The 26,132-nt window shown below is 42.0% G+C and overlaps 4 protein-coding genes across 4 annotated transcripts; 1 reads left to right on the top strand and 3 right to left on the bottom strand.

Moving 5' to 3' along the window:
- The first annotated feature begins 10,563 nt into the window (after positions 1-10,563).
- Positions 10,564-14,148, top strand: LOC116201787 (phosphoinositide phospholipase C 4-like). Its single transcript, XM_031533192.1, has 9 exons — positions 10,564-11,129; positions 11,672-11,868; positions 12,003-12,138; positions 12,229-12,471; positions 12,595-12,830; positions 12,948-13,065; positions 13,173-13,316; positions 13,429-13,515; positions 13,618-14,148. Exons 1-9 carry the CDS (start codon positions 10,824-10,826, stop codon positions 13,909-13,911), a joined length of 1,761 nt encoding a protein of 586 aa, XP_031389052.1. The 5' UTR covers positions 10,564-10,823; the 3' UTR covers positions 13,912-14,148.
- Positions 14,149-15,129: 981 nt separating this feature from the next.
- On the bottom strand, positions 15,130-18,066 carry LOC116198682 (putative serine/threonine-protein kinase-like protein CCR3). Its single transcript, XM_031528904.1, has 2 exons — positions 17,543-18,066; positions 15,130-17,440 (listed from the first exon to the last, which is right to left on the bottom strand). The coding sequence occupies exons 1-2, from the start codon at positions 17,965-17,967 to the stop codon at positions 15,436-15,438; spliced, it is 2,430 nt and encodes an 809-aa protein (XP_031384764.1). The 5' UTR covers positions 17,968-18,066; the 3' UTR covers positions 15,130-15,435.
- Positions 18,067-19,265: 1,199 nt separating this feature from the next.
- LOC116199093 lies at positions 19,266-20,824 on the bottom strand. The gene is made up of 2 exons (XM_031529390.1): positions 19,782-20,824; positions 19,266-19,660 (listed from the first exon to the last, which is right to left on the bottom strand). The coding sequence occupies exons 1-2, from the start codon at positions 20,746-20,748 to the stop codon at positions 19,362-19,364; spliced, it is 1,266 nt and encodes a 421-aa protein (XP_031385250.1). The 5' UTR covers positions 20,749-20,824; the 3' UTR covers positions 19,266-19,361.
- A 1,455-nt stretch (positions 20,825-22,279) lies between these two features.
- LOC116198730 (acyl-lipid omega-3 desaturase (cytochrome b5), endoplasmic reticulum-like) lies at positions 22,280-25,704 on the bottom strand. The gene is made up of 8 exons (XM_031528952.1): positions 25,247-25,704; positions 24,725-24,814; positions 24,474-24,540; positions 23,823-23,915; positions 23,490-23,675; positions 23,302-23,382; positions 22,819-22,956; positions 22,280-22,715 (listed from the first exon to the last, which is right to left on the bottom strand). Exons 1-8 carry the CDS (start codon positions 25,624-25,626, stop codon positions 22,524-22,526), a joined length of 1,227 nt encoding a protein of 408 aa, XP_031384812.1. The 5' UTR covers positions 25,627-25,704; the 3' UTR covers positions 22,280-22,523.
- Positions 25,705-26,132: the final 428 nt, after the last annotated feature.

Genomic DNA, 26,132 nt, shown 5'->3' on the forward strand with positions numbered 1-26,132 from the left:
CGGATAAACCATCACAGATGTCTATATCCACGATTAGTATAGAGATATTAATGAAGATGGAGCAGCGAGTCTCATAATATTCGATATCTGATATCGATATAGACATCTAAATACTTATAGAGATAAGTGCTAGTTTCACAGGATCTACGGAAGCGTAAAAGGAACAGAAATTCAAAATTTCCTACCCGTGAAACTAATTCCAAGACCTACTAGAAGAATAAGAGTAAATAAAAGCGTACCTGGAATATTTAAAATTGTCGACCAAGCGTCCCACGCGTGACGCCTCTACCGGTGTCCACACCGACTTTGTCGACGAGTCTTCGAGATCGGCGGTGCTAGCGACCAACACTCGAAAGAAACACCGATGCAACACCCGAAATTTTTAAGACTAATGGACCTAATTTGAGTTGAACAATTCAACCCAAATTATATATATACTTTATATGCATATATATGCACGCACACATATATCAGCACATATAAATATGTGTTGCTTTTTATATATAAAAAGTATATGCATATACAAACATTATATATATACATTCACACACACATTTATCCATACAACCTCACTGCCCCTTTTTATAAGCAGCTGAGGGGGGAATAAAATTTGTAACCCACCGATGTGGGACAAAGAATTAAGAGTTTGAAATTGCCATGTGTCATCACATGGATCGTGCATCAATTGTGTCCATTTAATCTAATAAATCGAGTCTAATTAATCGACAAATTTAATCTCATTAAATATCCGATTAATTGATCGCACCATAAATCATCTAATCTCTATTAGACGATTTTGTTTGTTTCAAAATATCTCATCAATTTAGTCGTCGTGTGTGACCCTGTAGGTTCCCAATTACGTTGATAGTAATATCGAAATCTCTATTTCAATATTACAAACAGTGAGCGGCATCTAGCAATGCATCAATGTTACTCAAGTAATCGGAAAGTCAATTTCTCGACGAACCTCGTGACCTACGTTACCGTGTAATATAATCCCTTTGTCCTCTATATCTCTATTGAGCCCAAGGCATGGTCGATGACATCCTTGTATGGCTCAATATCTCTTTTTCTTGGTTTACCGGTTAAGTCTATCAGAACAAATGAGCTCGATATCGTTATATCGACTCATTTGGGTATGCATACACTTTTAGACTTAACCACCAAGTGGCCGTGAGATATCGCTCCCGTTTCGTAGGAGGGACAAATCCTATCTTGATCACTCACATTCCTCTCCATGCTCTGTGGTATACCCAATAACTGTCTTTATAACCATCCTGTTACAGTGGCGTTTGACAGTATCAAAGTATATGACATTACATGTAGGAATCTATGGTGACCTCAAGTCAAAGGACCATTACACTATAGTCACTTTGAGATATGCTAATGACAGTCACGTAACAACCCATGTAGCAATCTCATGGTGGATCAGTCCAATACACATTACTCTTAATGTATACATGTGGTGTGATTTGATATCTCCATATCCATGACCTATGAGACTTGGTCATCAATCAACACTCACACTAGTCTAACCGTATTATCGTTGTCCTAATTAACGATAATACTTTGACTATGGACATTTAGGAATAATGTTCATTAATTATAGGATCTCACAATCAAGTCACACTTGATGCCTATTGAACCTACTATTCCAAGGACATTATTGTGTAAAATCATATTTAGCGCAATCTACACAATAACAGATATGCCTCGTAATATAATGAAATAGATATCATATTACAGAACTGATTATAGATTGCCTCTAGGGCATACACCAATTCCCAACAATCTCCCACTTGCACTAGAGCCAATCTGGCATCTGTCTAATGCCAATAGATCTAGTGTGAGCCTCGTGCTTGCGCTGCACAAGAGGCTTCGTAAGTGGATCTGCGAGATTCTCATCTGTTGGTATTCTGCATATCTTCACATCTCCTCTGTCGATGATCTCGCGAATGAGATGGAAGCGTCTGAGTATATGTTTGGATCGCTGGTGAGACCTGGGTTCCTTAACTTGCGCAATGGCTCCATTGTTGTCACAATAGAGATCCACTGGGTCTGCGATGCTAGGAACCACAACAAGTTCTGTCACGAACTTCTTGATCCAAACGGCCTCTTTTGCAGCGTTAGAGGCAGCAATATACTCGGCCTCTGTGGTAGAATCGGCTACTGTCTCCTGTTTGGAACTCTTCCAACTCACAGCACCTCCATTCAGGCAAAACACATACCCTGACTGCGATCTACTGTCGTCCTTATCGGTCTGGAAGCTAGCATCGGTGTAACCTCTTACAACGAGCTCTTCTTCGCTTCCATATACCAAAAACATCTCCTTAGTCCTTCGTAAGTACTTAAGGATGTTCTTTACTGCAATCCAGTGTCTTTCACCTGGATCTGATTGGTATCGACTCGTCATACTCAAAGCATACGAGACATCTGATCGAGTGCATAACATAGCATACATGATGGATCCAATAGCTGACGCATATGGAATCCTATTCATGCGGTCCCTCTCCTCTCGAGTAGAAGGACACTGAGCCTTCGAAAGGCTTATGCCATGTAACATAGGCAGCGACCCTTTCTTAGAATCCTGCATGCTAAATCGCCGAAGCACTTTATCTATGTATGCACTCTGACTTAAGCCAAGCAGTCTCCTGGATCTATCTCTATAGATCCTGATACCTAGCACGTAGGTAGCTTCGCCTAAGTCCTTCATAGAGAAACACCTTCCCAACCAAGTCTTCACAGACTGTAAGGAAGGAATGTCATTCCCGATCAGAAGTATGTCATCTACATATAACACCAGGAAGATTACTATGCTCCCACTAACCTTCTTGTAAACACAGGGTTCATCTTCATTCTTAATGAAACCAAACTCTTTGATTGCATCATCAAAACGAAGATTCCAGCTCCTAGAAGCTTGCTTCAGTCCATAAATAGACCGTTGTAGCTTACAAACCTTTCCGGTACAATGTGGATCGACAAAACCCTCAGGTTGTGTCATAAACACATCCTCGAGGAGCTTCCCGTTCAGGAAAGCAGTTTTGACATCCATTTGCCAGATCTCATAATCATAATAAGCTGCAATTGCAAGCAAGATCCTGATGGATTTAAGCATAGCTACCGGGGAAAAGGTTTCGTCATAGTCAACACCATGAACTTGTCTGAAACCTTTTGCCACAAGTCGGCCCTTAAAGGTAATCACATTACCGTCCATGTCAGTCTTCTTCTTGAAGACCCACTTACACCCAATGGGTTTTGCCCCTTCAGGTGGATCAACCAAAGTCCATACTTGGTTAGTGTACATGGACTCCATCTCAGATCTCATGGCCTCCAGCCATTTCTCAGAGTCTGGGCCTATTACGGCTTCCGCATAGGTTGTAGGCTCATCATTATCTATGAGCAATACGTCATTGTCTTGAGTCACGAGAAATCCATATCTCTCGGGCTCATGACGTATCCTACTAGACCTACGAGGCTCCTGTGTCACCTGTGTAGAAGATTGTGCCACAACAACTTGTGGTACTTGTTCTGCAACATCGCCCGTCGATTGGTCAATGTCATTTTGTGGTAGAACTTCCCCAAGTTCTAATTTCCTCCCACTAGTTCCTTTGAAGAGAAACTCTTTCTCAAGGAATACCGCAGTTCGAGCGACAAACACTTTGCCCTCGATGGGATTATAGAAATAGTATCCTCGAGTTTCCTTAGGATACCCCACGAAGTAACATTTGTCCGATTTAGGGCCAAGCTTATCCGAAGACAATCTCTTCACATAAGCTTCGCAACCCCATATCTTTAGAAAAGACATCTTGGGACGTTTCCCATACCACATCTCATATGGTGTCCTTTCAACTGATTTCGACGGAGCATTGTTTAATATGAGAGCAGCTGTCTGTAGAGCATATCCCCAGAAGGAGTCAGGTAAGTTTGCATGACTCATCAAAGATCGAACCATATCTAATAAAGTTCGATTCCTCCTCTCAGCTACACCATTCCATTGTGGTGTTCCAGGTGGAGTCAGTTGAGATAAAATCCCACACTGTTTAAGATAGTCAGCGAACTGATAGCTCAAATATTCACCTCCTCGATCTGATCGAAGAACTTTAATGCTCTTACCCAACTGATTCTCCACTTCATTCTTAAATTCTTTGAACTTTTCAAAGGATTCAGATTTGTGTTTCATCAAAAACACATATCCAAATCTACTGAAATCATCAGTAAATGTAATAAAGTAGAGATACCCACCTCTAGCAAGCTTGTTCACTGGTCCACATACATCGGTATGTATGAGAGCCAAAAGATCACTAGCTCGCTCACCTTTTCCGGTAAAAGGGGCCTTAGTCATTTTCCCCATTAAGCAAGGTTCGCATGCCTCGATCGATTCTAAATCAAACGAGTCCAGTAATCCATCCTTATGGAGTCTAGAGATGCGATTCTCGCTAATATGGCCTAAACGACAATGCCAGAGGTAAGTCGGGTTCGAATCATTAGATTTGAGCCGTTTGGTTTCCACATTATAAATAGGCGTATCTAGATCAAGAACATACAGACCATTACTTAAATGTGCACTGCCATAATATACATCATTCATGTACATAGAACAACACTTGTTCTTTATAGTGAAACAAAATCCCTTCTTGTCCAAACAAGAAACAGATATTATGTTTCTACTAATAGCAGGTACATAATAACAGTCGTTAAGATCTAATACAAGCCCAGTAGGCAAAACTAGGTGATAAGTCCCTACAGTTAATGTAGCAACTCTTGCTCCATTTCCAACTCGTAGGTCCACCTCGCCCTTTGTCAACGATCTACTGTCCTTTAGGTCCTGCATATTTCCACAAATATGAGCACCACATCCGGTATCTAATACCCAAGATGTAGAAGTAGTAGATACATTAATCTCTATAACATGGATACCTGAAGTGGAAGTCTCACTTCCCTTCTTCTTCTTCAACTCTTCCAGGTATATCTTACAATTCCGCTTCCAATGTCCAGTGTTGCCACAATGGAAGCAGTAATCATTCTTCGCCACCTTGGCTTTAGGCTTCAACGCACCCAAGTCAAAATTGGATGCACCTTTAGCCTTCTTGCCTTTACTCTTGCTCTTGCCCTTTCTTTTGGTCCCTTGGACCATTAGAACGGACGTCCCCTTGCTGATATCATGCTCAGCTGTTCTCAACATGCTAAGCAGTTCAGGCAATGGTTTATTGTAGTCATTCATATTATAGCTCATAATGAACTGACTATAACTGCTGGGCAGCGACTGTAGGACTAAATCTGTGGCCAACTCTTGACCAAGAGGAAATCCCAGTCTTCCCAGAGTCTCAACGTACCCAATCATCTTGAGTACATGAAGACCCACCGGGCTACCCTCAATCAACCTTGCCTGAAAAAGTGCTTTAGAGATCTCGAATCTCTCATGTCGGGCCTGCTCTTGATAGAGCTGCCTGAGATGCACGATCATATCGTACGCCTTCATGTTCTCGTGTTGCTTCTGAAGCTCCGAGTCCATGGTGACTAACATGAGACATCCGACGTTTACGGCATCATCATGATGCTTACTATAAGCATCTTTCTCAGCTTGGGGGGCATCGTCAGGCGGTGGCGCAAGAAGAGGTTGCTCTAAGACATATAGCTTCTTTTCTTGGGTGAGAACAATTCTCAAGTTTCGATACCAACCAAGGAAATTATTCCCTGACAGTTTGTCCTTATCAAGGACGGATCGCAAACAGAAAGTACTAGAAGTGCTCCCTGCCATGGTAACTACCATAGAAATATACAAAATAAGTATTATGACACAACAATATTTAATGAGGACTTTATAAATATTGCTCCCACTATTTATATCAAATCAATGACCCTCAACATTGATTCAGATAATATCATTCTCATAGTAGCTCAAGATCCATATCTCACCAAGCTCTGAGTCAGCGAGGGCTGATTCACCCAGAACTGGCTATTTAGGTAGGGAACTCACTTTCCCAATTGCATCACATGCAACTCTTGATTAGTTGAGTGAATAACTCCTTATTCAAATCTATCTTATAGATCGATACCCAACTACATGCCTCTGAACTCCTAATCCTATTAGGCTTGCTCAGTTAAGTCCGACCCACTGGTAAACACAACGTCTTACTAGGATAGATAAGGGCATCCTGCGAAGGCAAGGTCTACACACTCATCGATCTTGGTCTTGACGAGCGTTACACGGTGGAAGGATATGGACTTAATATTTTGAGGGATTTGATTAACATTTAATCGATCTCACTATACACTATTATGTAACTATTACATAATAGTCCACACGTATAACTATTATACTAACACAACTAGGACATAGTCCATGTCTAACAGTCATGCACCGCAAATATCAAACATAATCATACCAGTACCAAGCATAAAATCATATTTTATGCTATTATCTACTCAGATTCTAACTAGCTAGTCTCTGATACCAATTGCTAGTTTCACAGGATCTACGGAAGCGTAAAAGGAACAGAAATTCAAAATTTCCTACCCGTGAAACTAATTCCAAGACCTACTAGAAGAATAAGAGTAAATAAAAGCGTACCTGGAATATTTAAAATTGTCGACCAAGCGTCCCACGCGTGACGCCTCTACCGGTGTCCACACCGACTTTGTCGACGAGTCTTCGAGATCGGCGGTGCTAGCGACCAACACTCGAAAGAAACACCGATGCAACACCCGAAATTTTTAAGACTAATGGACCTAATTTGAGTTGAACAATTCAACCCAAATTATATATATACTTTATATGCATATATATGCACGCACACATATATCAGCACATATAAATATGTGTTGCTTTTTATATATAAAAAGTATATGCATATACAAACATTATATATATACATTCACACACACATTTATCCATACAACCTCACTGCCCCTTTTTATAAGCAGCTGAGGGGGGAAGAAAATTTGTAACCCACCGATGTGGGACAAAGAATTAAGAGTTTGAAATTGCCATGTGTCATCACATGGATCGTGCATCAATTGTGTCCATTTAATCTAATAAATCGAGTCTAATTAATCGACAAATTTAATCTCATTAAATATCCGATTAATTGATCGCACCATAAATCATCTAATCTCTATTAGACGATTTTGTTTGTTTCAAAATATCTCATCAATTTAGTCGTCGTGTGTGACCCTGTAGGTTCCCAATTACGTTGATAGTAATATCGAAATCTCTATTTCAATATTACAAACAGTGAGCGGCATCTAGCAATGCATCAATGTTACTCAAGTAATCGGAAAGTCAATTTCTCGACGAACCTCGTGACCTACGTTACCGTGTAATATAATCCCTTTGTCCTCTATATCTCTATTGAGCCCAAGGCATGGTCGATGACATCCTTGTATGGCTCAATATCTCTTTTTCTTGGTTTACCGGTTAAGTCTATCAGAACAAATGAGCTCGATATCGTTATATCGACTCATTTGGGTATGCATACACTTTTAGACTTAACCACCAAGTGGCCGTGAGATATCGCTCCCGTTTCGTAGGAGGGACAAATCCTATCTTGATCACTCACATTCCTCTCCATGCTCTGTGGTATACCCAATAACTGTCTTTATAACCATCCTGTTACAGTGGCGTTTGACAGTATCAAAGTATATGACATTACATGTAGGAATCTATGGTGACCTCAAGTCAAAGGACCATTACACTATAGTCACTTTGAGATATGCTAATGACAGTCACGTAACAACCCATGTAGCAATCTCATGGTGGATCAGTCCAATACACATTACTCTTAATGTATACATGTGGTGTGATTTGATATCTCCATATCCATGACCTATGAGACTTGGTCATCAATCAACACTCACACTAGTCTAACCGTATTATCGTTGTCCTAATTAACGATAATACTTTGACTATGGACATTTAGGAATAATGTTCATTAATTATAGGATCTCACAATCAAGTCACACTTGATGCCTATTGAACCTACTATTCCAAGGACATTATTGTGTAAAATCATATTTAGCGCAATCTACACAATAACAGATATGCCTCGTAATATAATGAAATAGATATCATATTACAGAACTGATTATAGATTGCCTCTAGGGCATACACCAATTCCCAACAATAAGTGAGTCGAACTGTGACGCACATATAATATTCACGTTGTACTTTACAGTTGTAAATGAATATTATCTGGATTGTATTGGTGCATATAGTCATTAGAGTTGAGAGAGCACGATTATATCATACATGGGTAATTAGGATTTGTTTCTGCTTGTATATTTGTGCTAAGTATAGGTATCCGATAGATGGGGTCCTAGTTAGTTGTGTATGGAGGTAGGTGTCTAGTTAAGATGGGATTAATTGACCTAAGTAAACCGAAAAAGATCTCGTGGGTTTGAGTTCTATTCTTATCCTTGGCCAAGGTGAATGGACTTAAATAAAAAAGAGTTTCTAATTTAAGTTATACTGATCTATGAATAAAAGCACAGATGTTACATATGATTAGCTATAGGGTTTGGTATTAACTATGACCCTAGCTAGATCGAGGTCTACAATGAATGGACTCGAGTGCATGGCATATATGGTCATTGGTTCATCAGAATGTCTTGATCGCACATTTGTCACTAATTAGATTATCATGATATGCTATTAAGCGTCACTCATGATCTTTGGAAACCAATGGGAATTGTGCTTTTGGTTGTGGAAAGGAGTTATTGATAATGTCAAAGTGGTTGACATTATAGTTTCATTGCCATGTAGTGATGAACCTAGTTAGTCACACTCAATAGAATGTGTTTGAACCAAGAACTAATTGATTCTACTTAAGGCAGTTAATTAGTAATCGATTATCGGATTAGATTTGCAATGTAGTTGCAGGGATGCTAGCACATTCCGAATTAAAATCCAACATTGAGGTGGACTTGTTTAACGAATTATTATATTCAATATAATAGTGTCCTTAAATGGAAAGTTACTAAATATAGAGAAAGTCTTTATATAAGTAAGTGCATTACGATTTTTCTCTTTTGGGACCTATGTGAGTTATGAGATAATTTACGGTGGTTTTACAAACTACCTAAGTTTTTGGGACTTATTTATGAATTGTAATTAATTCTGAATTAATTATAATTGCCAAATAACCCTAAGGGCTAATTGGCAAATTTGAATACATATATATTAGATATGTGTGTGATATACATACATGGGTGGCCGAATCTGTGACGGGGAGGTGCATGGGTGAAAAAGGACCGCCCGTGTTCATCTATTGCTCACTGTCGAATGAAAGAAATTATTTATTCCCTGGTCATCCGTTGCACGTGGAGTTCACCGCTCGTTCTACCTTTACTCGAGAACGTAGTCCGATCGTGTGGGCAACCCATGGAGACTAGTTCGAGTCGAGGAGGAACAATCCCTTGGCAAAGACGCATTCGTGTGGACGAGCTAGAGGCCGAACACTTGGGCAGTTTCATGCAATTATTTAATAAGTTGATTACTTGACAGTCTTGCGGGAATTTTACAAACGAGGTATTGTTTGATAAACCATAATGGGATTGTCAGGTTGCCATTGTTTAATCGTGACAAAGTGATATCACGCATTCGCAATAAGATTCCAGATGTTGATCCTACATGTATGAATGAATGAAATTTTAAGTTATTGTTTATTTCTCTTCCATTATGTTTTCGGTATCGTTTTCTTCCACGCTGAACTTCAAGCCTCAAGACAGGGCCTTTCGCTTGCAGCTAACCTGAATATTAGGAGACTGATTGTTGAAATGGATCCCAAAGTGATTATTGAATGGGTATGGGGAGCTGATTCTCCCAATATGGTTCTTAAAGGCCTCATTGCTGAATGCAGGACCATGTGTAGGCTGTTCAAAGAGATCACCCCGCACCATATATATCGAGAAGCAAATCGTGCGGTAGACTGCCGTGCCCGACTAGAAGAGGATCATCAAGATAGTCTAGACATCTTCAATTCTGTTCCATCTGTTTTAAACTCGTTACTTTTTGAGGATGTAATGCGAGTTTCTTTCTCAAGACCGATCGTAGATCCTACTTAATTTTATATAATGAATATCTAGTTTACCAAAAAAAAAAAAAAGTGAACAAAAAAAGGCAGTTCACTTTATATCGATAACGTTGAGAGGAATAGTAATAGGCCATCATATCATACCCACTATCCAAAAGGCGGGAAGGGAAGAGATAACAGTACGTTGAACAGTAGCAGCTGCTCCCCTCCTCCGACGACCGTCTGCCTTTTGGTCTTGAAATTAATTTTAGAATCGTGATCTTGATTTTAATTTTGCCCACTAAACAATAAAAATACACATTTCTCAAATCAAATTTATAATATCATTTTATTTGTCTTTTCTCACAATTAAAATCAAAATTAAAGTTATTTTAATTCGAAATCAAACGCCCCTAAATAGCCAGACAGACACACAGACAGAGACAGGAGAGAGAGAGAGAGTACTGTGTATGTCCCCGATCGATCAAGGTTGGCAAAATCATTTCTTCTTGTTTATTTTTCCCCCCTTATTAAAGAATTTCGCCGGATTGATCAATAAACAATCCCGGAGTAGGCCAGCACAAAGTTGAGAAAGTCCAGAGCTTTGAACACCTAATCCACCATTAAAATAAATTCAACCATCAACGACGGCCCTTCTCCCCCACACCCCCCTCCTTATAATTAAGTCCACCCCTGCACACTCTGGTAAGCTCTACAGCCCATTGCGTTGCCTGAATCCACTCCGCCTTTCTCGATCTTGACTTATCGTCTTCATCTCCGGGAGTGGGCTCTGGTGGGAGTGGAGTGGACGGAATGGGTAGCTACCGTTTGTGCCTCTGCTTCACGAGGAAGTTCAAGATAACGGAGGCGGAGCCTCCGGAGGATGTGAGGGAGGCCTTCAGGAAGTACGCCGACGGCGGCTTCCACATGACCGCGGAGCAGTTCCAGCGCTTCCTGGTGGATGTTCAGGGGGAGAGCGGCGCCGACGCCCACCGGATCATGGAGCAGATCCTGCACCGCCGCCACCACATTACCAAGTTCACTCGCCACACCCTCACTCTCGATGACTTCCACCACTACCTCTTCTTCCCCGACCTCAATCCCCCTGTTGGATCCGAGGTAACGTAACACGCCCCCTCCCACCTTCTTCTGAGTTTGACTCAGCTCCTCCGTTGTCGCCCCGCACGCACTCGATCTTGTAATTCGATCAATCCCGTTCGGTCAGACTGAAATGTCAATTGCTGTCAACGGGTTCATTTTGTTTGGTCAAAAAAAAAAAAAAAGAGAGATGAGGACTGAGGAGAGACTGAAAAATGAGGATTCGGATCTATTTTTTGGCCTTTTTTCTGGCAGCAGTTGTCTCTGTGATGTCCTGTTTCATTTCTGGTGCATAAATAGGAAAGTCCTGATTTGCTGATACGGAAAGAATTGCCTGTTTCATTTCTCGGGGAAAATCTCGAACTGCCACCAAGTTTGTCTGTTTGATCTTGCGGTGCAATCAGCTGTGGTCCAAATTTGAAATCTAATACTATGTTCCCTGGTGGAAACATGAATTGCAACGGCCAGCTTTCTGAATCTACGTACTTTGTTCTTAAATCCGCCCGTAATTGTCCCGGTTTTGGCTTCGGAACACGTATGTGAAAGGTCTCATGTCATCTCAGGTTCACCAAGATATGAACGCTCCGTTGTCGCATTATTTCATATTTACGGGCCATAACTCATACCTGACGGGCAATCAGCTGAGCAGTAATTGCAGCGATGTGCCAATCATAAAGGCACTGAAGAGAGGAGTCAGAGTAGTCGAGCTTGATATATGGCCCAACTCTACCAAGGATAACGTGCACGTTCTTCATGGGAGGTATTGGCTTGCACTGAGATATTGTTTGTTTGCTTCACATTGAAGTGTCTTACTATTCTTATCCTTGAACAGAGTTATCGTGTCAACCGTCATTGCTGCTGTTCTGATTTAATTATCTTTACGTATGAATGCAGAACTCTCACAACTCCCGTGGAGCTCATAAAATGTCTCGGATCAATTAAAGAGCATGCCTTTTCTGCATCTCCATATCCAGTCATTATAACTCTCGAGGACCATCTCACTCCAGATCTTCAGGATAAAGTAGCTAAGGTAACAATTCTATTCGATCTCCTGTGGACTTTCTTAAATTGCATGGCGACGGTTGCGTTTCATGGACTGACTTTTCTTGAATGTCTGCAGATGCTCACTCAAACATTTGGAGGCATGCTGTACTACCCAAAGTCTGAATTAAAGGAATTTCCTTCACCTGAGGATATGAAGTATAAGGTAATCGTCTCAACCAAACCACCAAAGGAATACCTTGAAGCTAAAAACGCACAAGAGGAAGGTGACAACTTACATAAGGATAAGGATTCTGACGAAGACGAGTGGCAAAAGGAGGCACCAGATGTGAAAGCTGATCAGCAACAGGCCGATGACGAGGTCCGCTGAAATTTACCATTAATAGATGCGTGCTATGCTGTTGTTGTCGTTGGTTTTTTTTTTTTTAAAAAAGAACTTGCATAGTTGCTTCTTTTTTTTTTAACTAAAGCTGACTGCTTGCAGAGTGAATTTGAAACAAGTGAACATAATCAAGACAATGAAGAAAGTGACGACTGTGAACTTGAATCATGCCCATTAGTAGGACCTGTTTACAAAAGTCTAATTGCTATCAATGCCGGAAAACCAAAGGGTGGATTGAAGGAGGCTCTGAAAGTAGAGATCGATAAGATCAGACGTCTCAGCTTGAGTGAGCAAGCACTTGAGAAAGCTACGGAATCTCATTCACTGAACATCGTGAGGTACTTTTATTTGAAAAGCCATGCATGACACATGCAAAATCTGTTTTTCTCGGCTCGTTCCTTTTGGTACTTAGTATCATGCTATCGCATGATTCTTACTCAAACCTATCGTTCTAGATTCACTCAGAAGAATTTCCTGAGAGTATATCCCAAGGGTACACGGTTCAACTCCTCTAACTATAGGCCATTCATTGGTTGGATGCACGGTGCTCAAATGGTTGCATTTAATATGCAGGTTCAGTTCAGTGCACTTCTCTCTCTGCCCACCAAATTGTGTGTTTCAGCGGATCATTTCTGAAGGCTTATCATGTTTCTGAACTACGTGCATCTCACCAATTGCAGGGTTATGGTAAACATCTTTGGCTGATGCACGGAATGTTTAGAGCTAACGGTGGGTGTGGCTATGTCAAGAAGCCTGAGATTTTGATGAATGATAATATGGTTTTTGATCCCAAAGCAAAGCGAGATGTGCAGAAGACTCTGAGGGTAAATTAAAAATTCTCGGTCTTCTTTTCCAAAAATACTCAACCTAGACTTTGCTATTTTGGCTTCTCAATCTCTTCTTTTTATTATGAACAAATCCACTTTCGTTTGACAGGTGAAAGTATATATGGGGGATGGGTGGCATTTGGATTTTAAGCAAACCGACTTTGACATGTATTCTCCACCAGACTTTTACGCCAGGGTAACGATCATCCATATATTATGAGATTCTATCCCGACTGCGATAGTCCCTGAACTTCTGGTTTGTCTAATTCTATTAAAGCTCGCTCGAATGTTGTTTCAGGTCGGCATAGCAGGAGTCAGAGCGGATACAGTGATGAAAAAGACGAAGAAGAAAGAAGATAACTGGAATCCCGTTTGGAACGAGGAGTTCACATTTCCATTGACAGTTCCCGAGCTTGCTCTGTTAAGAATCGAAGTTCATGAGTATGACATGTCGGAGAAGGACGATTTTGCAGGCCAAACTGTTCTACCTGTCTGGGAATTAAAGCAAGGGATCCGAGCCGTCCAGCTCCACAACCGCAAAGGCGAGAAATACAGCTCCGCGAGGCTTCTCATGCGATTTGAATTCATATGATGCGAGCATTATTGGTTTTCCTGTCCTCTTCCCGACTAATAAGCTTTTCTTTCCACGAGTTGGGCTGCTCCTCTTTTGTTACTTCGCAATGTAGTCTTTGCTTCCCTTCAGCTTTCATTCACTTTTGTTGTTGCTGTTATTTCCCTATGTATTAATTTGTCAACTTTCTCTCCGAATTCGTGTACGGGATCGTAGTGACACCTGAAGAGTGGAAATATATCTGTATATTCAACAGTATGATGCATCGTGATTATTTTCGTATTGTATCATACATTACTGTTTGCTGCCTCTAGGGATACAAAAGGTATGAGAAGACAGATCAATGATATAGTCGACATATACGTACCAATTAATTATCCAAATTCTCGCGACGAATATGAAGATTCGCGGGATTGGTGTTGAATGAGGGAAGGTCGTTTTTGAGTGATGTGTTTTGTGGTGGTTAAAAAAAAAAAAAAGGATGGGTTTTGTGAATGCTGTTGAGTGACATTGTCCCTCATGATGATATGCTTACCAAATTTGTTTGGACTGCAGTCATTTGGAACAGCCTGGAATGGAACGGAATAAAGTCTGCCGATGGACCCACCATGGGCCTCGGCATTCCTTGGACTCTTCTCTTCTCTTCTTTTCACGAGCCCAGCAACACCTCACCCACTTCTCAAATCTATTTCTTTATTTTATTTTATGCATTATATTTGTTATTATATATATTTTATGTATTATATTTATTATGATATATATATGTGTGTGTGTGTGTGTGTAGAGGAAGTAACATTGAGGGTCCGCTAAAGACTCAAAAAAAAAAAAAAATTTGCCACGGTCTCATACATTCCAAAACGAATCTCCCTAAATCGAAAAGGATCTTAGTTTCAAGGTTTCGAAGTGATATATAAGTGAAGGATTCGCTTGATCATTGATGATCGAGTTTCCTTTATTAAGTAGTGTAATTTTAATTTTAGCCATAACATAGCAGAAAATTTTCCAAGATTTTTTATTCGGAAAGATGCCCCAAAAGCGAAAGAAACAATTTTTAATGCACTTTGATTAAGAAACTATGAAAAGAAGAACTCCTATAATAATGATTAACATGTTGGCACCATGTGAAGAGTCAATTCCTCGGACAGATCCCCCATGTTTGAATAAAGTGGGGGCAGGCTGTCCTGTACCCTCGAAACAAATCGATCAATTGCTTTTAAATCTACATATCATCATCAATAAGTACTATTATATTTTTTGCTGCTCTTAATTATCTCATTGATTTCCCCGTCCTGCCCATAATCTTTGAATCCCCGTCCAGAATCAATTGCCTCGGTCTTTTTCAGTTGGACCATTAGCTACAACATGACGATGGAACGATATATTGTAGTAATGAGTGTCTAGGGAGGCTTTTTCGTGAATTCTACGTGAATCGACTAAACATAGTCAGAGTTGCGAAAATAAATTGAAAGAATTTTATGAATTTCCGTTTCGTAAATGTGAATAAATAACCAAAATTGGGGGGGGGGGGGGGGGAAAAAAAAGTAATCATTCGGAAGAAATGGAATAGGTTGAATTTGATAAGCTTCCATGACTGTTATCCTCCCAAATGAAAGCGAGCGCCCTCTCCAGCTCAGCCACAACCTCACCCACGGTAGGCCTATCCTTGCCCTCCAAATTCACGCACCTCACGGCAACATTGACCACGAGCTCCACCGCCCTGGCCTCTTCCGTCCCCCGTGGGGGCAGCTGCCCGACCCTTCGGTCCAACACCGTCCTCAGCTCCCCAGCCAGTACTGCCGGAACTGCGTACTCCACCACCCCTATCGGGGCCATCCCGTCTTCCTCCTTAAAAACCGCTCTCCTTCCTGTCAGTAGTTCTAGCAGCACCACTCCTAGCCCGTAGACGTCGCTCTTTGTGGTCAGGACGTTCATCACGTAGTACTCCGGATCTATGTACCCAACCGTGCCCACTGCTCTACTTGATGTGTACTCTTGACCGGCCTCTGGACCCATCAGGGACAGTCCAAAGTCGGAAACCCTGGCGGTCCAGTTCGTGTCTAGGAGAATGTTCGAGGACTTGATGTCCCGATGAATTATCGGTGGGACCGCATAGCTGTGGAGGTATTCGATTCCCCTCGCCGCATCTAAGGCAACTCTGACCCTCATCTTCCAAGAATTCATAACGCTACTACTCCTCTCAACATTGTCCTTGCCGTGCAAGTGATCATGGAGAGCTCCATTCCTCATGTACTCGTAGACCAACAGCCTCTCATCGTCTTCTTGGCAATATCCGACCAAGCCGACCAAATGCTTGTGATGGAGCCGTGTTAGCAATGCCAGTTCTGAACCGAAAGCAGTTTCTTTCTCCTGGAATTTCTTCATCCTCGCGCCAGTTTCCCCCCTCTTTATGGCCACTTCCCGACCGTCCGGAAGCTTCCCCTTGTACACAATCCCGAAGCTGCCCCTTCCGACCATGTTTTCGTGCGAGAAGCGGTTCGTGGCAATTGCAAGCTCCTCTAGCGGGAAATTCTCTGTCCTCTCAACATGTTTCAAAGAAGACGATCCGCTCCAGTAGCTCCTCTCAGAAACCAATCTCAAGATCCCGATATTGGAACCGGTATGGACCCTAGATTCGAGATGAGCCTCCGGGTTTGGGTTTTGCTCGGAGCAGTCACTTTTCTTCCTACAAAGCCCACAAACTCCGCACCAGAAGCAATAGACAATAGTGCAGGTGCCCGCTAAGACTCCAACAGAACCTACGATCACGAATCCAATGGAGAGCCGGCTTAAGGTTCTCTTTGAAGAGACAGTCTCCGAGTCATTTGATGGCGATGACGGAATTGACGGTGATGGAAATGCCGGTGGGAGCGGCACAGCAAATGGGAGTCCAACCTGACAAGACCGGCAAATGTTCCCGGAACCACCGCATAATGCATTTGAATTCGGAAAGGGGCCACATCTACTACATGGATCGTGCAAGCAGGGCCCCGGGATTATCATCCCCAGGGGAAGATTGTTTAGCAGACCGAGCCGGTTGTACCAGCCTGGGCCCCAGCAGGTTACTGTTAGATTCCCGGTGACCAACCCACACACGAAGTCCAATCCTGCGAATATTGCCTCAAACGACAATCCTTCCACCACATTGTAATCATACTCGAAGCGGCCGGTCTCTCCTCCCCAGCACACCGCGAGGCCATTCCTCCGCCTCATTGCGCAGCTGAATTTGGCACCCAAGGCTAGTTCAGAAAACTCAAATGCCGAGCTGAAGGGGACGTCCAGTTGGCCATGATCGTTGTTTCCCTGACAGATCAAGATTCCAGCAACAGAAATTCCGCAAGCATGGGATTCTCCCGCGACGAGGCTCCACATTGAGGAATTCCCAAACTGGGATTGGATTAGGGCTCCGATGGGGTCCCTCCCCCAACATAAGACTCTGCTGTTGCTCTCGAGAATCCCGCAGGTGAAGCCGCTCCCGGATGTAAGCGTGCGGAACTTCCACCCGGCCTCCGGCGCTGGGAACAGAGACTTGCCCCTCTGCCCCCTCCAGCACCTAGTGTTATTTCCATCATTAAAAATTTTCTTAAGTACATCTAATAAACCATAAGAACTTGTGTCAAAATGCGACATTTCTTATGGCCATTTAGAAAAGCACCTGGCGATGCCGGCGTTGACCTCCACAGCACAGACCTGGTCATCTCCGACCGTCAGAGCAGTCAGCCGGACAGTTTTGCTGTAATAGAGCCGTCTGGGTAGAAACCCTGAGAGCGTGTCCCAGCAGAGGAGGCTGAAGCCGCCCGACCGGAGCCCGCAGAAGAGGTTATCGCCACCAGCAACGGACTCGAATGAAGCGTTGCTGGGTCGGACCCATAAAGTCCGGTTGCTGTGGAAGCATTGGATCCCCTGGGTTCTCTGACCGGCCACGATCCCGCAGACAGTGCCGGTGCCGGAGACAGCGGCGGCTGTTGCAGCGGAGCCAAGGGCATGGACCGCCCAGCGCAGTGAAGGAGACGTAAGAGCAACCACGACGAAGGCAAGCGCGACGGCGATACGGGATGGTTGGAGTCCGAGCTTCTTCATTCGAACGGTCCGGAATGTACGGGCAAATGAGTCTGCTCTGCTTCTGCTCTGCTCCTTCTCTTCATTGACACAGCGACAGGGAGAAAGTGAAAATCTGGGACAGTGTTCTTGTGGAGTCCCTGGGAATATGGGGGATTGTTGACGAAAGAGGAAGCAAATTCCGGTGGACGGTTTCTTCAATCTGAGGATTGACAGAAATGGAGTGCTCTGCAATTTTGCAGCATGGAGAACAGGGAGAGAAGAGAAGCTTCTTCATATGCGGGGTGGAGTGGAGTATTCAGAAGAAGATTCAGTAATAAACTAATAACAAAGCTAATTAAAAGCATCATAATTAGCGGGATCTGCCATTTGCCGGAATTAAAGAAATCGAAAGGGCTGTTACACCATAGCTGTCCCTTTACAGGATCATTAATTTTAAATTCTTGAATCTCGGCCACTGATGAATGCATGCAATGCAAGACGATCCTTCCTTTATCCCGGTCGGGCACTTGCAATGGGGAATGGCAAGAAACTGGGCCCTTTTAATTTCTCTCTCTTGGCTGGGTCGATCTCTCTATCTTTCTTCCTCCTTTTCCTATTCAGTCACGGATTTGCGAAAGACCACATCTAGTTGTATTTGACATAGGAATGGTGATGTAACAATCGTCTCAGGTTATTTCTTTTGAACCGCATGCAGCCCACGCAAGACTTGGTTGATAAACTCTTTACGTCCTGATAAGCCACAAGCACTAAAATGTCGGTCCACCGCCACTAAAACTAGGATAGTAAACACACCTGCCCGATCAACATCGGTTGATTCAAGCAATTCGACGCTTGTTCCGCTAAAATAAAGTCTCGAGTTCAAATACTTGTGAATACAGATAATCCATGCCGAGAGAGCTTTACTCTTAATGAGCGACCCAATTCAACTGGATTAGTCGAAACCCAATTAGACTTATCGATACTAGGGTTCACACCGAAAAAAAAAAAAAAAACACGAGCCCAATTCTAGAGCCGGTCCTCGACAGTGCATCTCTCCGAACTTTCCCATTGATCAATAAAGATGAAATAACCATATTCTTTCGGTTACAATGGAGTCCTATATTCGCCAAGTAAATATTCAAGTTTCTGCCGCCACAGGCCCAGCCCATGAAGAGATGTACATCGATACAGTACGTTCGACTAGCATGGAAGCGATCTTTTGCACCGCGATTTTCGGCCGAGCTAGGCCTGGAATGGTCCAATTAGGCCCACAATGACCGATCTGCTTCAGACAAATAAAAATGGGCCAGGATGACACTGGACCCAGACAACAGTGCATGAGTCGACCAAGATTCTCCCATGATCCCATTTATTTATTGTCTATGCTGAGTATGCGTAATTGAGCATGATAAACGGTGTTACAAGTACGAACGTTATACCATTGCTACAAGTTGATCTAATAGTTCGTCTAACAATTGATCCAAAACTTGCAAGCCGAGATCTACAACTACAGCTTCCGTGTCTTGGCGCTGCTCCTGGGTTCTTCTGTTTACCCAATTTGATTCCATCAACTGTTCCTCGGCCGTTTTGCTTACCTCGCTCCACATTTCAGGATGGAAGTCCTTCTTCCATGACCCCAGGCCGGGAGAGCTCTCTTCATTCGCAGGCCTTTCCGGGTGATTCATCAAGTCACCGTCGTCACGTGGAGCTGATCGCTCGGCATTCTCAAGCCCTGGAGAAAGCTTCCATTTTTAGCTCAGCTCGAATCGGATAATATCAAGGAAACGATATCCTCACACCCAAGAAAGAAAAAAAAAAAAATCTTTGCCCGCTATACAAGCCAATTTCATTACCTGAAGCAGTGGTGGCTTCTTCAGGATCAGTGATCCATTCACCAAAGTCGAGAACAGAAACGGGACTTGCATCCTCCGAGCTGCACTCCTCCGCTTCCATCTTCTTAATCCTCAAATCACTCCTACCGCATCCCTTATGTTTCCTCCTCGGTTTCGTTGTACCAACGATGTTAACCCTGTCGGCCTCCTCCGATAAGTCCGTCGCATTTCCTGGTCTGGAACAGCATCTGTTGCCAGCATTATCTCTCTCTGCTGGGCTCTTCTCATCCGTTTTGCGTCGATCCGTCTTCCCCTTCTTGAATCTCCTCTGTTTAGACCACAATTCCTTGCTTTCGCTCCCACCCTCGAAGCTCAATACGAAGAATTCCCCATCTTCTAGCTCAAGGTAAGCCTGCGTCTCGCGGAAAGACTGAGAAGTCTTGACCCTTCTATGCTGATTGCCTTCACGATCGCACTCTTCTACCCAACAGTAGTCCACTGAACTCATCGATCGGCTCCTAGATAGCAAGGCGGGAGCTTTTACTGGGTTCATTTCGGGTAAAGATTCCAAGCCCATAAGCCTAGCCACTATCCCTGGAGATGGATCCTTGTCCACACAGTCGGGGGGTGGACAGTCAGTTCCAACATCGGCTGAATTATCCGGCTTTTCCATGACGTGATCGAAGGGGTGAGTGGGGAGGCTGCGGGTACAGAGCATCCGGCGCAGGAATCTGGCGAGGCAACGGATGGTCGCCGGTTTCGTATTGCCGACATTTGATTGGAATGAGATGGAAGTTGCGGATGGAGAGAATGAAGGAGAAGTTAATAACTTCATTATTGATCTGAAGAAGAGGAAGTGATGAACGAGAGAGAGAGAATTGAGGTGGGGTTTGTTGGTTTCAACTTTAACCCTGAAAAAGGAAGAGACAGTGAACAGAGAAAAGCAAAGCTCATAAGAGAAAAAGAAGTATTTGAATTTCATGATCATCTTTGGAGAGAGGAAGAGATTGTCGGGGAAAAAGAGGGTCTTCTTCTAGGGATAGAGAGAGAGAGAGAGAGAGAGAGAGAGAGAGGCAGAGGTGGCGGGATTTCGGATTCAAAACGTAGTCAATCGGAAGGAAACCGGTGGAGGGAGGGTGAACAGTACAGTACAGAGGACGTATGTGTTCCCACGCGCCGATGTGAAGTCAATTCCTTGAGGGGTTCTGTTCTGTTGTCTGAGACAGCGTCTCTGAGACACTGATGATGGTTTGATGGTCCAACCTCCAACCACGACACCCCCAAACCAAACAATTACCCCACATCCATCCTTTCATCATCATAATTAAAAATCTGAGTTGAATTTAACCGCGAGGGTGCTGCAGCAAAATGTGCTCTATGCAGCTGGATCTTATCTGTCATATAAGGATTCGAGATTTAGTCGAAATACTTCTCAATCAGTGTCAAATTGACGTTCGAACAATCATAAGTTTCGGTTAATGAGGGCTATTTGTAGTTGCATTGAAAGAAAAAAAGAATATCATGTCTTTTCAGTGAATTTTGTTCAAATTTTACGTTTGACCTCATCTACGACTTGATAAGTTCAACTGTAATCGTATCCGAACCTTAGCACTCATGTAATTGCTACTTCTCATTAATATCAATTATATGCATTATCCAGCGAAAAAAAAAAAAAAGTTCAACCGTAATCTCCGAAAGGTGCCTTGCTCAGCAATTTGGGATGATAATCGGGAATTGCTCTGGCATAGCGATTTAGAGTCGTTTCAACTAAGGTGACAACCCGATATGGGCCATTAGCTACGACAACTTGGAATAATATTGACAATTTGTTTCTATTAGAGGAAAAGTGGAATTTGGCCCTATTAAAGGGGGGGTTTGTTGCGGGTTTCGAATTTGGCCTCATTTTGTCTCTGTTTTTTATTGGTAGAATCTGTGTGTTTTTTTTTTTTTTAGCCGTGTTAAAAAAAGCACATTTGTCTGGCTTTGTCTTGTTGTCAAAAAAGATAAGAACCCCATATGTCTTTGTTTGCAAAAGTATTCCTCTGGTGAAGTCTGTCTGACAAGCTGGAATAGAACCGGGAGACATTGAAGGGGATGGATGAAATTATAAGTTCAAAATGTATCAGAGAGTGGGCCATGGCAATTCATCATCCCATAGGCTTTGCAAACTGCAATTGCAGCCGAAGTTTATGACTTGTGCGGTTCGTTCAAACTCGACATGGCTATTTACGAGGATAATTAGTATGAATCGCATACATACTACTACTAGTTATAGATTCTTGGTATGGGATACCACAAGATAAGAAGTATCATAATTATTCACCCAAAAAAGAAGTATCATGCACAATTGACGTATACTTATATTAAGATCATATATATATATATATATATATATCATGTGATTCGGTATTATGATGCATTCTAAAAGATTTTGTTCTTAAAAAATTCACCAGTTGTAGAAGCCACGGGATTAGTAGGGCAAGGCAGCATCGGAAGTTAGCTAGTAGCACCGCAAATCATTGATAGCACAATCATATTATTCGATACTCTATGTAAGTCTTCACTTGTCTCGGTAATCAGAGTATCAAAAGACCATGGAAATAAAATATCATTCCAACTCTTATCCAGAAAAATATCATTCCAACTTCCTATTCTTTTATTTTTTTCAGAAGAAGATAACTCGCACCCAGCTTAGGTATATCTTCCACAAGAAATACCAACAAAAATCCACAGAGCATTCAGGTCTATTTCTAAGATATTGATTCATTCGGATTTTTTCGAAGTAAACTTGTAGAGCTGAGGGTCCGTTTGGTAGTAAACAATCTCTCCGGTGTCGCTGACGTAGTGGTCTTGCCTAAGGCTCCGGACAAGGTTCTTGATCAAGTGGAAGGGAATCAAACCCGATTTAGTCGGTTCTCGGTAGTACTTTCCTAGCACATGCTTTGCCGCCTTGGTCTGCACATACAAAAGATTGACAGCTCGATTCAATCAATGAAAAGATCTCGGTCATAGGTATCAAGTTGATAATATGTGGAAGAATGTGAGGATAAATCATTACCGCTTCAACTAAGTGGTAATGCGGGATCTGGGGGAAAAGATGGTGAATGACATGGGTACCAATGTCGTGGTGGATGCTGTTGAACATTCCATAATCTCGATCCACCGTCGTAAGCCCTCCTCGAAGATAACTCCACTCCTATATATATAGAACTTAAAAAGTGTTAGTAGCAATCCATCAAATTATTTAGATTTAGGTGGCAAAATATCAATATTGCAAAGGCGAGAACACAAATTAATAAGAAGATCCTATAGCGCGTAGTATGGCCTTTTCAATTTTTGGGGTTGCTGTGTACGTACCGTAGGCCACCCAGCTTCCGATGGGCACGGCCCAATCGAAAATAAGCTGGGCCCTGAATTGGGCCTAGGTGGGATTGTTCAAGGCGAGGTTGAGTTTCGGAAACGAGTTCGGGATTGAGATCGTTCAAGAAACATATATATATAGTTGATCGAGGGAAACATCATCGGGTCAGCAGTGAAATACCTTGCCTCGATACCACGGAAGTTTATCATCGTGGCCATGATGGTGCAAGTACGTGACTAAGTCCAACCATATTACGAAGATCTGCAGATATCAGTTTTATAAGTTACCGTCTTCTGCTATGTGGTACTCACCAAATGAATAGCTAAATAAGTAGATAATCGCTAGAGATTATGAATTAATTAACTCACCATATATGGTACTCCATAGACCTTGAACAGCTGGGCGGCGCCTATCACAGAGGACAGGTAGAAGAGGATTAGGGCCATCACTGTCCAGCAAAGCGTAGAAATCGCAACATCCTTCCGTTCTTTTTCTGTGAACAAGTTGCTGTAGGGGTTGAAATGTGACCCTTCCTTCCCGGGGCTCCGATACAGCTTAGAATTCCAATCATAACAAATAAGTAACATGAGATCATTCCACCAGATAGTTAATCCTCTGCATTTCTATTTTGACACTTCACAGGCACGGGAAACCGAGACATATTATAGTTGTAAGTCGACCTTAATTAATTATCAACATACCAGGTACATGGGATAGGCAAGAACCGGGAAGGGGATAGTGAATCTAAAGACTTTGGTGCTCGTATTCAAGCTCCTGTAAATTCTCTCCGTCAGCTGCAAAAGACATAATACACTAAACATTCAGATTCCATATTTATATTTATGAAGTAGCGTCTCCCCTTTATTCATTTTATTTATTTGTTGATGGATACATCCCCCTTATATCGAGTACACATACATACACAATACGTACGTACGTAAATATATATAGACTCTCATATTTGTAATTGAATGGTGATGAAATGTAATAAACATCTATTTTTGTTACATACTGAAAACATGAAAAGAAAGATCTAAGTACGCCCAAAATTACTTGTACGGCTTTTTTTTTTTGTTTGTGGGTAAGATCATCACGTGTGTCCTCAGTTGATACTATAGTACGCAATCATAATTGAATTGAATTGAATTGAATCCATATGACATACAGTCGAGCTATTAATACAGTTGCAGGGGGGGGGGGGGGGGGAAATTTGAAAAATCTAGAGGGACAGACTTTAGTAATTATCCATTAAATTGTTCCCAGGGCCTCCGTACGGAAACAGATTAAGGAGGACGAAGGGAGACTGATGCATATATAAATGAATGAATGAATGAATGAATTGCCGTACGTACCGGGACCCATGACTCATCATTCTCAACATGCCCATGGTTCTGATGATGAATCCTGTGGCTAATCCTCCTGCACAATTCCATCATGTATATACAGATCCATCAATATCCATTGTACATATATATAAGAGAGAAGAGAGGCTTCATCGAACTGACATATATCTCGTGAATTTGATCGGATATAGCTAGTGCTATAAGGTAGAACGTACTTAATCAAGTTTAGAGAGAGAGAGAGAAGAAATGTACATACTTACCATCCATGGTAAGGTACAAGAATTGAAGAATGAAGCAGATGCCCAACCACACTGTTCAGCTCGGGATTGTCCGAGAAACTGCCATGCCCACTGCATGATAATACGAAAGGCTCGGATTTTTTATTTGCTTTTTTGCATGTTATGTACACGTATACATACATATATATACATCTATGTATATTAAAGAAATTTGCACATATATATATATATATATATATATATATAAGAATGGAAAGAAAACAGGAAGATCTCGATTAGTATGAATAATTAATAGTTAATTAAGCTCCTACCAAAAAAGTGATTATTAAATAATTAAGCTCGTATAGGTTGATTTGTTTACTCATCAAAAAAAGAAGAAAAAGAAAAAGAAAGAAAGATTTGTACGTATTCATTAAGTACGATAATTGTGAATACTACATTGCGTTATTCCGAGAGAATTGGCTACAGGTTCCACATTGGAAAATCAAGTTAAACCGGCAGGCAGATGAAGGGTGAGAACTTATATATAGAGTGGTTACGCACCAGTCATGACCGAGAACGAAGATGGCCCAGAACATGGTGCCTTGAGCAGCCCAATACAGCGGCCAAATGGCCCAACTATTCAAATAAGCGGCCGCCCCTGCCAGCGCGAATACGATGACGACGTCCCTGAGGACATAACTCAGGGAACGCCAAGGGCTCTTCACCCAGCAATGCTTTGGGATGGCCGCCCTGATCTCTGCGATTCTGAAGGGAGGCGGTGCAGCCGGGTCGAACTCGAGATCTCCATCGTCGTCGGCATCGGCATCGGCTCCGGGTCTTTTTTCTGACCTGTTGTCTCTGAGCAGCCTCGTTTTCTCTTGTGAGGAAGACTCGTTCTTGGATGGGAGAGAATCAAGGCTGCTCAAACCCAGGTCCCCCATGATGTTGGAGGCTCTGGAAGCTAATGTTAGTAATGTTCTTCTCTCTAATCTCTCTTCTTTTCTATATGGTCTCTTGGAGTTCTTTGGGAGTGTCTATATATAGAGAGAGGATGAAGTAATTAAATTGAGTAAATTAAAAAAGGAAATTAGAAATATTAATTTGTTGGTTAATTAACTTTTTTAAAAAATATATATTTATTACTAATTAAGTAACGGTAGAGGTTTCTCTTAGATTTATATATATATATATATATATATATATATATGGGTGATATATAATTTATTATGCGTGTCATGTGACACTTAACAAGTTCTAAAAAAGTACATGTATGACCAAAATCGATTGATTCAAATGATTCGACATTTATTCTCCTTAAATAATGTCTCAAATTTTGAAATAGCAAAATAACAATATTTCTTTTTCAATCATAAGTAAAGCCATAGGACACATAATATAAGGATTGGAAATAAATTGAAATAAATCGCAGTATTTCTACTACAAGACC

Source organism: Punica granatum, chromosome 3, assembly GCF_007655135.1.
Source record: "Punica granatum isolate Tunisia-2019 chromosome 3, ASM765513v2, whole genome shotgun sequence".
In the NCBI taxonomy this organism is placed as follows: domain Eukaryota; kingdom Viridiplantae; phylum Streptophyta; class Magnoliopsida; order Myrtales; family Lythraceae; genus Punica; species Punica granatum.